We start from the raw sequence: 11,916 nt of genomic DNA on the forward strand, positions 1-11,916 counted from the left end.
CTGTAGTCTAACATATATTTATATAGATAGATTTTTATTTATTTTCATGTTGTAGCACTGTTGTGAGCTAACCAGAACAGGTCGCTGAGCTCCACTCTGCACCTCACTCACTCTCCCCTAGGCTGGATCAGGAAGAGAATGGGAAGGATAACAGTGAGAAGCTTGTAAATCGAGATTAAAACAATTTTATTGCAAAAGCTGCACACAGAAGCAAAGCAACATAAGGAATTCTACTAATTCCTGATGGCTGGCAGGTATTTGGTGATCTCCATGAACACAGGGCTCCATGACAAGTAATGTTGCTTGGGAAGATACATGTTGTAATTCTATGGCTGTGCCCTACTACTCCTTTCCACCAGATTTTATTTCTGAGCATGATGTCACATGATGTGAAATATCCCTTTGCTCAGTTGAGATCAGCGTCCTGTTCGTGTCTTTTCACAGCGTCTTGTGCACCTCCTGCTACTTTTCATAGAATTTGCATTCCAATGTTAACAATACTGTTTTAGCCACAAATCCAAAACATGGCACAATTGCAGCTACTGTGAAGTAAATTGAAGTAAATTAACTCTGTTCCAGGAAGCCTAGCACAAGCCCCTGGATTGTTACAGGGAATTTAAAAGTTCCACCAAATAGTTACAGAGTAGTTAAAAAGACACTAAGCATTGACAGAGGAATCATGTAAAAGGTTAAAAGATAGATTCTGGCAGTTTAATTGGTTAGCAATTCAATTTGCTTTCACTGGAGCCATTAGCATCTAGGATACTTCAGGGTACTGTCAGTCTATCCTACTCCTACTTCTATGGTATAGCCTCTGGACTGCTGAGGGGTGGAGATCAACAGCAAACCAGCTCAGTTCTTTAGTCTAACTACTTACAAAGTCACACTGCTGCCTCCCTGGCTGCATGCAATTATTTGGTTCTTAATTCTCTGCTGGAATTCAAAGTCACCATAATAACGTGACTATGAAAGGAAGGGGGGGATGATTTGTTTGTTAGACCTGTAGGAAGAACAGATACTGTTAACAGTCCCCTTCTGGCGTCTGCAAATGCTGCCTTCAGGAAAGGAAGGAAACAAGGAAAGGGACTGTTTTTGTTATTGTACTATCTGGCAACCTTCAACTCATTCTTTCTTTAAACTATGTTTTTGCTGCTCAAAACAAAAGAACAAAAGAAATCTGGCTGCATAATGAATTGGGCACTTAGGAGAAGAAGAACACACTTCTAGGATTATTTCACTTAGAGGAATATAATTATTGCTTTCTTACATTTGATGCAATGCTGTTGGAAGGCAGCAATTCATTTACAAAGTGAAATGCATATAATGTATATTCTTATCAGCAGTAGGAACAAGTTCTTTGTAGAATAAACTAATTTGTGAGAAATAAAAATGCAGCGTGAATGATGGGATGACAGCAGCAACTTTGAAAGACAGGCACAAAGAGCCAGGGCTGTAAACAACCCTCCTATGACAAATTAGCAGTGGCTAAGGGCATGAATCCTTGAGAGCTGGAGATTGTTTGGGATGTAAAAATTGAACGAAGTGATAACCAGGGAAGGAAAACAGTATTCATTCATTTGTTCATTCATTCATTCATACATTCATTCATACATGAGAATTGAATCAGCTCAACTAAAAGGGGGGTCTTATTACCTGACGCAAGGTTTAAACCACTGTGATCCAAGATTTAAACCACTGGAGTGGTTTGCAGTGCCAGTGGGCCTCCCCCTTGCACGCCCAGGCAGCAGAGACACCAATGGCTGGGCAGGAATTGCTGCTCCTTCATGCTGCACTACTGCTGCTTATTTCCATATCACAGCTTTCCCAAAGTAGGAAAAGTAATGACAGCCATTAGGAAAAAAAGCATAGGACTGAGTGGAATTACCTATCCTTCAATGAGTTGAACATTGCATTTTAACTTAGTCTGGGTCTGGAATGCAGCAAAGTGGCAATACTTTTCTCTTGTACTTCACAAGAGAGCGGGTGACCCTAAAGGTCACTCCTCTTGTACTTATTAGCTAGCAATCCCTCTAAAATGTGTTTGGGGGACAGAACTTCTCCCTACAAGCCATTGAGACAAACATCAACATCCAGATAAAAAAATTCACACATTGATAAGATTTCAAAATATAAATAATACTGGGCAAAGAACTGCTTTTGGCCTAATTTGCTGCAAGAGGTAGTCTAGTATTATACAGATATTACTTCATCCTGTGATACTGAAATAAGAGATCTTCCAGAGATCACTTGAGCTAACAAAATGAATGTATCAAAAATGAATGTATCAAAAATGAATGTATCATGTTTGTAGAATCATGTGTTGAATTTTAAGAAACCTCTGCCATGGTGCAAAAGACATAGGAAAAAAAAAAATTCTTTAAAGCTTCTTGCAAAAAGACAAATACCAAATCTGTCTTGGTTTGACAAGACAGGAGTCTGTGAAGGAGGGCAAAAAGCCTCCTGTGCAATGGAGAAGGTAAACCCCCTCCCTCCGAATTACTAGGATTTTTAAATTAAAAGGTTCTCAGGCAAAGATATGGGAATGGGAGTAACAATTCTTTACTAGGAGAAAACTAGATAACAATTAAAAAAAAAAAAAAAAAGGCAAATGCAATCAGTACAAACAAAACTAGTGATAAAGTCCACAACCTGAGGATTCGGGGTGTTGGTAGCAGTCCGGTTGAAATGATAGCTGCTCCTCTTGCAGTAGCTGATGAATTGCAGCTGAAGTGCTGATCTTTAGAAGGGTATAGTTTTCTCTGAAGATCTGGTGGCAGTTGGGCCGGTCTTCCTCTGTGCCGGGGCTGCCTCTGAGCTCCGCCGCCGCCGCCTCACCGTGCTCCAGCCGCTTCTCTCGGGAGTCCCACCAAAGGAGCTGCTTCTCCACGAAATCCCGCAAAGAGAGAGAGAGCTGCTTCTCTGGGAATCCCGTAAAGAGAGAGAGAGAGCTCCTTCTCTGGGAATCCCGCAAAGAGAGAGCTGCTCTGTCCCCCAAAAGGTACCCCTTTTATCCAATAAAAGAGTGCTTGGCTTCCCCCTCTGGGTGGAACATCTCACAATGGGATGGTGTTACGTTACCAGCCCTGCATTGAATCAGTCAATGGCCCATTAACAAACCATTACCTCTTTGGAACAAACCATTGTTCTTGGAAAAGATAACAAACCTGCCCAATCTTCAACAGATGGCAAATAGAATACAAGCTTATCTTACAACCCAGGACACGGGAGAAGACCAGGAATGCAAAGAACTCAGATAAGGAGGCCCCTCTGTCAAGGATGATGGACTTATCCAGATAAGATAGCAGAAGACTAAAAGCGCATGCGCAGAGGAGAAGAGTTCAAAAGTTCAATGCAGAGGAAGACTATGGTATCAGCCTCAAAAGACCACCAGCGACCCCGAAAAGACCACCACAAAAAACCACGCATGCCCAGAAGGGCGTGGATCTATTTAGCATGAGAGGCAAAGACAGGTGGGGCCAGGGGTTGAATATGCATAGAAAAGTTGTGTAATGTATTGCATATGGAACACCTTTGTGAATAAAATTGTGGGACAAACTCCAGCTCGGGGCACAAGATTTTGGAGAGCTATCTCACTTGTGCCAGGCGCTGTCATACATACCCACTTCATAACTACATTGAGTTGTGGAGTCTATTTATTTATTCCGCGTATCGCTTCATTTGGTGACCACGAAGGGACCTCTCTGCTCATCTGTGGGTCCGGCTGAGGGCAGACACCCTCAGGCGCCGCGGGGCACTTCCCCGGAGGGACTCTGTGCCTCGGCTGTACCCTACGGAGGGCAGACCACGACCCGTCGATAAGCGGACCAAAAGCGGTATGTATTATTTTCTTTTGTTAAGGAAAGGCACTGATAAGTCGCATTAAGACGTTTTTGCACGCAGGTTTGCCAAAGGGGCTTGCAAGCAGATCGGCGGAGGAGAGGTTCCCCCCCGAGGCTGATTGCACAGCTCGGGGAAGGAAAGAGGTTGCACCCCCACAAAAAACTGATTGCGCAGCTGGAGGGGGGGGGGGAAGGTTTTCCCGTGGTCGATAGAGCGGCTTGGGGAAAGGGAGAAATCCCAGTTTCAGTGTGGTGTGTTTGTTACGTCCGGATGTGCGTGCTTGCATACGTGTGGGTGTCTGTGTGAGTTTAAGAGGGTGAGACGTGGCGGTGCTAAGATACCTGGACGCGGCGCAGCGTTGCAATATTGCTGGAAAGCGCGGTGTGAGGCGTGGCAGTTCTAAGATACCTGAACGCAGCGTGGCGTTGCAATATTGCTGGAAAGCGCGGGGGTGAGGCGTGGCAGTGCTAAGATAACTGAATGCGGCGCGGCGTTGCAATATTGCTGGAAAGCGCGGGGGTGAGGCAGCACTCAGCCAGCACTATCTGATAGAACAGACGGGCACATCTGCTTGAGAAGCAGCGTGCATGCAGGGCAAGGGCTGACTCCGGTGAGTGAGAGCGCAGCTCAGAGCTAACAAAAGTGCTCTAAGCCCAGTTTGGCCAATAGAGCAGTGGGTGCGCACAAGCCGCGGTTTATAAAATTGCTTTAAACACGGTTAGCTACTAGCACAGCTAATACAAGTTAGGACTTGCAAGCACCATTTACAAGCATCACTGGTTCCTAAGAGTTTGTTATGCGGTGATACTGCCATTCAGGATCGAGAGCATCTGCTGCTGAATTCTAACTAACCAAAAAAAAAAAAAAAAAAAAAAAATTTCTTTTTTTCCCAGTGGTCTGGATTAAACTCGTAAGAATTTGTAATTTGTACGGGAAGGGGCAAACAACAAGTTACATACGTGATTAAAATAAGTTAAGGAGACATAATGGGAGCAAGACCAAGTACAGAAGTATCCAAGGCCAGTCCATTAGGATGCATCTTAGCTCACTGGAAAGAAATTGCAGGCAAAGGGGGTGTAGAAAATAAAAAGAGTTAAATCAAATATTGCTCCCATTGGTGGCCACTCTATCGCCTAGAGGAGAGGGCCAGATGGCCTTCTACAGGTACATTAGAATATAATACCTTGTTACAGCTGATGCTATTTTTACGAAGGGAAGGGAAATGGGAGGAAGTTTCTTATTGTGATATGTTTTTCTCCCTCCGAAATAACCCTGATTGGCAAAGGGACTGTGGCATCAAAGCCCCCTCTGATCCCCTCGTTCTAGCTCTTGAAAAAGAAAACAGAGGCAAAATGGGGAAACTTAAACGGTGCTGCTCAGCCTGTAGTATAGGACAGAGGTGCACCAGGGTAGATAAAGTTTATCGCACAGCACTAGAAGAACAAGAACAAGATCCAAGCAATCTATTTAGTCCTCACTTAGGAAGGCAAGAAGGAAGGGGTGAGAACTTAGGAGAGGCATCAGCACCACCTGCACCACCTGCAACACCTACACTACACACACCACCTGCATCACCTGCATCACCTGCGTCACCTGCATCACCTGCACCACCTATACCACCTACACCACCTGTTCCACCTACCCCTTCTCTTCCTTCAGAAAGAACACATGCTCCAACCCCCATAAGCAGCCCAGTTGCATCTCGAACCAGAGGACAAATATTGCAAGCTCCTTTATGAGAAACAGTAACATCAGAGGGAGAAAAGGTACTAGTTAAGGTACCATTCTCCACCCTTGATTTGGAAGCATGGGAAAGGGTCGCGGGAGATTACCAAAATGACCCAGTCAACACTGTTAAACGTTTACAATACATTATGAAGCAACACAACCCAGACTGGGGTGACATTCAATTGTTATTAGATGCATTCACTGAAACAGAAAAGCAGTTAGTTCTAAAAACAGCAGGAGATCTGGTAGCAGATCACTTTAGGCAACAAGTAGATCTAAGAGAACATTTTCCACTTCAAGACCCAGGCTGGAACCCAAACCAACCAGAAGAGAGACAAAAGCTAAAGAAATATCAAGACTGGGTGGTATTGGGAGTGGAAAGAGCAATGCCTAAAACCATAAATTGGTCAGCTCTATATGCTATTAAACAGGGACCCTCGGAATCCCCCACAGAGTTCCTAGACCGTTTGAGAAATGCAATGCGGCGCTATACACCACTAGACCCTGCATCTGAGGTGGGGATACAACAACTAGTTAATCTATTTTTGGGGCAGTCCACAGGGGATATTAGGCGTAAACTCCAAAAGATTCGAGAAGAAAATGCCCAGAATTTAGAAACTCTACAGGGAGAAGCTTGGAGGGTCTTTAGCAACAGGGAAGAAGGATATAAGCGAGGGATGAAAAATTTAGTAGCAATAGTACAGGAGGAGCAGAGAGAAAAACATGGAAGCAGGCAGGGGTCATCCAGGCAAGGCCCCCCCGGTTGGGCAGAAATCAATGTGCAAACTGTCGGAAACAGGGCCATTGGAAGAGGGACTGTCCAGAATGGAAACAAAATGGACAAGGGAATCAAAGGGGGGAAGTAGTGGCCCATGTGCAGGAAAAATAGGGGGGACCGGAGGAGACTACCCCAGCAGGCCCTCTGGTTATAAATCTGAAGCTGGGGGAAATGGAGAAGGAAGTAAAATTCCTAATTGACACTGGGACAACATACTCAGTTCTAAATACAGCTCTGATGCCCATAGGAGATAATTATGCTATAGTTACGGGTGCGACTGGCCAAACTGAAAAGGCATTTTTCTTCAAGCCACTCAAATACAAACTGGGAAAGCAGTGGGGAATCCACAAATTCCTATATATGCCCAACTTCCCTGAGTCACTTTTGGGCAGAGATTTACTAGCACAATTACAAGCAACCATTACATTTAAAAATGGGGAGGTGACCCTGGAGGTAAATGATCAAAAATATGTAGAAATATTAAGTTTAATATTAACCACTAAGGAAGTCATGAGAGAAACTGAAATTGATAAAGAGGTAATGGATCAGGTATTCCCTGAGGTGTGGGCCTCTGATGTACCAGGGAAAGCGAAAAACACTTCCCCTATACAGATCCGGCTAAAAGAAGGAAAGCAACCGGTCAGAGTTAAACAGTATCCCTTGAAGAGGGAGGATAGGGAAGGGATTAGCCCAGTAATTGAGAACTTTTTGCGTCTAGGAATATTAAAGGAATGTCAGTCTGATTTTAATACCCCTATCCTACCAGTTAGCAAACCTGATGGGTCATACCGGTTAGTACAAGATCTACGAGCTGTGAACAAGGTAACTGAAGATCTGTATCCTGTGGTGGCCAATCCCTACATGTTATTAACTTGCTTAACACCCGAATTAACTTGGTTTACCATTTTAGATTTAAAAGATGCCTTCTTTTGCCTTCCTATCCATGAAGCCAGTCAGAAAATTTTTGCATTTGAATGGGAAAGCCCCAAAAGTGGGCGAAAGACCCAACTTACGTGGACGAGACTCCCACAAGGATACAAAAACTCACCCACTCTGTTTGGAGAGCAACTTGCAAAGGAATTAGAGACCTGGAAAGCCCCTCCCGAGGAAGGGAAGCTGCTACAGTACGTAGATGACATCCTGATAGCCACACGAATGAAGGAAGCATGCGTGGCCTGGACAGTAAGCCTCTTGAACTTTCTGGGGCGCCAAGGGTACCAGGTATCAAAGAAAAAGGCCCAAGTAGTCAAACAGAAAGTAATTTATCTGGGTTACGAAGTCAGTGTTGGACAACGTAGCCTGGGCCAAAGCCGGAAGGAAGCAATATGTCAAACCCCAAAACCTCAAACTGTAAAGGAATTATGAACTTTCCTGGGGATGACGGGGTGGTGCATATTATGGATCTATAATTATGGACTGTTTGTGAAGCCCTTATATGAATTAATTGCAACCGAAAGCAGGGACATCCAATGGACAAAGGAAGCTACGCAGGCTTTCAACCAACTGAAAAAAGCCCTCATGTCAGCTCCAGCTCTGGGATTGCCAGACGTGAGTAAGCCTTTCCTTTTGTTCTCCCATGAGAAGCAAGGAATTGCCTTGGGAATATTAGCACAGGACCTCGGCCCATACCGGAGAGCAGTTGCTTATTTCTCTAAGCAATTAGACACAGCCGCTAAAGGGTGGCCTGGGTGCCTCAGGGCTGTGGCAGCGGTCATAATGAACATCCAAGAAGCACGTAAATTCACCCTGGGCCAGAAAATTACTGTGCTAGTGTCCCACATGGTGTCTGCAGTACTGGAGGTGAAAGGCGGGCACTGGCTTTCCCCACAACGATTCCTGAAATACCAAGCTATTATGGTAGAGTAAGATGATGTAGAGATAGTGGTGACTAACATTGTCAATCCAGCCTCCTTCCTCAGTGGAAACCAAGGAGAACCAGTGGAACATGACTGCCTAGAGACCATCGAGGCCACCTATTCCAGCCGCCCTGACCTGAAGGACACCCCTCTTGAGAATGCAGAAGTCTGGTTTACTGATAGAAGCAGTTATGTCATCAGTGGAAAACGGCACGCCGGGTACGCAGTAACTACCTACAAAGAAGTAATAGAATCTAGACCCCTGCCAACGAATACCTCTGCACAAAAGGCCGAGATAGTCGCTCTAACTTGGGCCTTAGAATTGGTAAAAGGGAAACAGATAAATATATATACGGACTCAAAGTATGCATTTGGAGTAGTGCACGCTCATGGAGCCATCTGGAAAGAGAGGGGACTGCTGAGCTCTCAAGGGAAAAACATTAAACATGCATCTGAAATACTGCAACTTCTGGAAGCAGTTCAGTTGCCAGAGAAAGTAGCGATTATGCACATTAAAGCACATCAGAGGATAAACTCAGAATTAGAAGAAGGAAACGAGCTGGCGGATAGGAAAGCAAAAGAAGCAGCAAAAATTGAGGTAATAAATGAGGCAGCCCTGATTCCAGATGGGCAAATTTCCCTTGAAGGTAAGCCAAAATACAATAAATTGGACACAAAATTGATTCAAGAGCAAAAAGGGGATTATAACCCAGAGGGATGGGCCACCATAGAAGGAAAATTAGTCATACCCTCCTATTTATTATGGTCCCTAGTAAGGGAGGAGCACCAGAAAACACATTGGGGAATTGATGCTCTGTATAAATATCTGAATGAAAGAATCATAGCTAGACATTTACGAGCCACTATCACTCAAGTGACTCGACAATGTGACCTTTGCCTCCAGACAAACCCCAAGAATATTCCCAAACCAAAACTTGGCCAGATTGGGAAAGGCCAGGGGCCGGGGCAACAGTGGCAGATTGATTTCACGGAATTGCCAAGAAAAGGGGGGTATAAGTTTCTACTGGTTTTAACAGATACCTTTTCAGGATGGCCAGAAGCATTCCCCACCAGGACTTCTAAAGCTCGGGAGGTAACTAAGGTATTGGTACAAGAAATCATACCACGATTCGGGGTCCTGGCCACAATCTCCTCAGATAGAGGATCATATTTTATTGCAAAATTAGTACAACAGGTGAGCCAATACTTGGGCATAGACTGGGAACTTCACACCCCATATAACCCACAATCCAGTGGTCAAGTAGAGAAAATGAATCATTTGATCAAACAACAAATTGCACGATTGGGACAGGAGGCTAATTTGCCATGGCCTCAATCCCTCCCATTAGCACTACTGCGGATTCGAACCAAACCCAGGACCAAAGAAAAACTGAGTCCTTTTGAATTACTTTATGGGAGACCATATGGGGTGCAGAAGGGAACGTCTGCCCAGGACGTATCACTAACCTCCTATATGATCGCTCTAAATAAACAACTTAGAGCAATTGAGAAATATGTGGCTGGAACTCGAAGTGCGGGGCTGGACGCACCGGTACATGACATACAACCTGGAGACTATGTATATGTTAAGTCTCTTACAGAGAAAGCCCTGGAACCACAGTAAGAAGGACCATAACAAGTACTCCTTACTACCTTCACTGCAATCAAGATTAAAGAACAAAACACGTGGATTCACCACAGCCGGGTTAAGAAAGCTCCGGAAGACACTTGGAAGATAATACCAGGTGATGGTGAACTGAAACTAAAATTTACTCGGACAAAATGAATGTATCATGGTGGGTGGGGACTCTTGCTGAAATGTTGTTTACAATCATAGCTGTATTCCAACAATTAGAAGGTAAACCTAGTCAGAACAATGCTAAATGGCTTTGGTCCCAAGCCTTTACTCAATACACTGGATCCATGGGGAAGTCTTCCAATTTAAAAGGTTTAAATCTAACAACTCTGGTCATGCACAGTAACCAAATATATACACAACAAGAGTAGCAAAAACAGAAGTTGTGGTCACTTCAAGGGACCATAGGAGAGGTAATTGAAATAGGGTGTCGGATGATTAATGGGACTACCCACAATAAAGTAACCCAAATCAGTGTGAATAAGCACCAGAAGATCTGCGATCATCCAAGTGAAATAGACTGTTGGTACAAATTCAAATTAAGACAAACTGTTGATGTGGTTTGCCTCTGAGCCCATGACACTATTGGGCTGTCTTTCAAATTTACAATAAGTGCTATAGCCAAACATACTACAACCCACTCCAGCACTCAAGCGCAAACCCAAAATATACCATTCAATCTTGAACCCAGAGTTTATGAAATTGGGCCATATGTTATAAGGAATACGGGTCAACAAAAACTGTTATTTAACCCAGAATGGTCCCTTAAACGTGTTGAACTGTTAATGCAAGCTAATATCTCGACAGTTCAGCCAGCCTGCTCCCCTTTCCTAAGGTCATCCTTCGAAGGATGGACAAAGTGGCTACAAAAACAAGTACACCTCCGAGATAGAATGCAAAGGGATTTAACTGGGATATTAGGGACCGGGTTGGGAGTTTTGAATGGGATTGACTCCGAAATATTAATGAATAAATTAGCTATAGCAACTAGCGGTGTGACAAAATTAAAACAGCCTTTACAGTCACCTCTATTAGCACTAGGAAATAGTCAGTGGCAAGTCTCAAAAGTGCTGCCAAAATGGAGAGACTTTGAAGATCAGGACCATAGCTTACTGGTAGATGCGTTAGAAGGAGCACAAGAGCCCTTAGCTGTATACAAGCGCAATTATGGATACAGTCAACAGCTGCTTTAATCATAAGGGAAGGGAGTGAAAGTGTGTTTCCAGCTGAAATACGAAAAGTTGTCTGGGACAGTGCTACAGACTTTGAGAGAGACCTCCAGTCTTGGTGGACCATGGTAAATTTTACATATGATCCCACCACTAACACTGCTACTGCCTTTGTGCTCACTATTCATAATGGCATGGTTCACACTATTCACCCCATTGTTGCTTTAGGGTTGAGTCATGAAAAGTCAGCACTATACCCCTCAGAACACAGGGCATGGGCCTGGAAAAACCAAGGGAAATGGCAAACCATTAACCTAGAGCCTTGCATTGCTCAAGAACAGCAGGGATTCATCTGTGAGAGTAATCTGATTAGTGCTCAAGACGTATGCCTTGACACTGATCAGGGCATTTGCCACTTTGAAATTCACCCAGACACCAACCAACAAACTATACTAGTATATATAGGTGATGGCTGTGTGTGTTTGAGAACTGTGTGAAATGTTATTGAAATTGATAAAAACAAAGTCCCCTTATCTAGTAAAAATAATTCCAATTTCTATATTTGCAACTTCATCAAGATTACTGGGTGTGACTTTATATACTCAGCACCAGTCGTATCCCACCAGTTAATAAAATCAAACTACACAACCTACAATGAATTACTACCCACACCTATTGGAATGAATTTAACCCTGGTAAAACAATTAATGAAACATCAAGATCTAATCAAAATTTTAGAAGAAATTCACAAAAATGGGCAGAAAACTCTAGTTACAGTCCATCATGATGTAACTGAAATAAACAGAGTCCTGCAAAGAATAAAACAAGATGGAAGTCATAACTGGTGGGATGCACTATTTGGATGGTCACCAACTGCAATGGGGATCATGAACACTCTGTGTCACCCCA

The 11,916-nt window shown here is 43.8% G+C and overlaps 1 protein-coding gene across 1 annotated transcript; it reads left to right on the forward strand.

The window, feature by feature from the left end:
• Positions 1-6,886: 6,886 nt before the first annotated feature.
• On the forward strand, positions 6,887-9,826 carry LOC144247577 (uncharacterized). The gene is made up of 3 exons (XM_077788717.1): positions 6,887-7,640; positions 8,253-8,849; positions 9,552-9,826. Exons 1-3 carry the CDS (start codon positions 6,887-6,889, stop codon positions 9,824-9,826), a joined length of 1,626 nt encoding a protein of 541 aa, XP_077644843.1.
• The last annotated feature ends 2,090 nt before the right edge of the window (positions 9,827-11,916 follow it).

Source organism: Lonchura striata, chromosome 28 (assembly GCF_046129695.1).
Source record: "Lonchura striata isolate bLonStr1 chromosome 28, bLonStr1.mat, whole genome shotgun sequence".
Lineage (NCBI taxonomy): Eukaryota > Metazoa > Chordata > Aves > Passeriformes > Estrildidae > Lonchura > Lonchura striata.

Bases quoted from the DNA above. Each gene is read 5' to 3' on its own strand.
- LOC144247577 (XM_077788717.1), top strand. From the start codon at position 6,887: ATGGATCAGGTATTCCCTGAGGTGTGGGCCTCTGATGTACCAGGGAAA. The intron at 7,641-8,252 runs GTAGCCTGGGCC...TTGTCAATCCAG, and splicing joins CGAAGTCAGTGTTGGACAAC to CCTCCTTCCTCAGTGGAAAC. The intron at 8,850-9,551 runs GTAAGCCAAAAT...CCCTCCCATTAG, and splicing joins TGGGCAAATTTCCCTTGAAG to CACTACTGCGGATTCGAACC.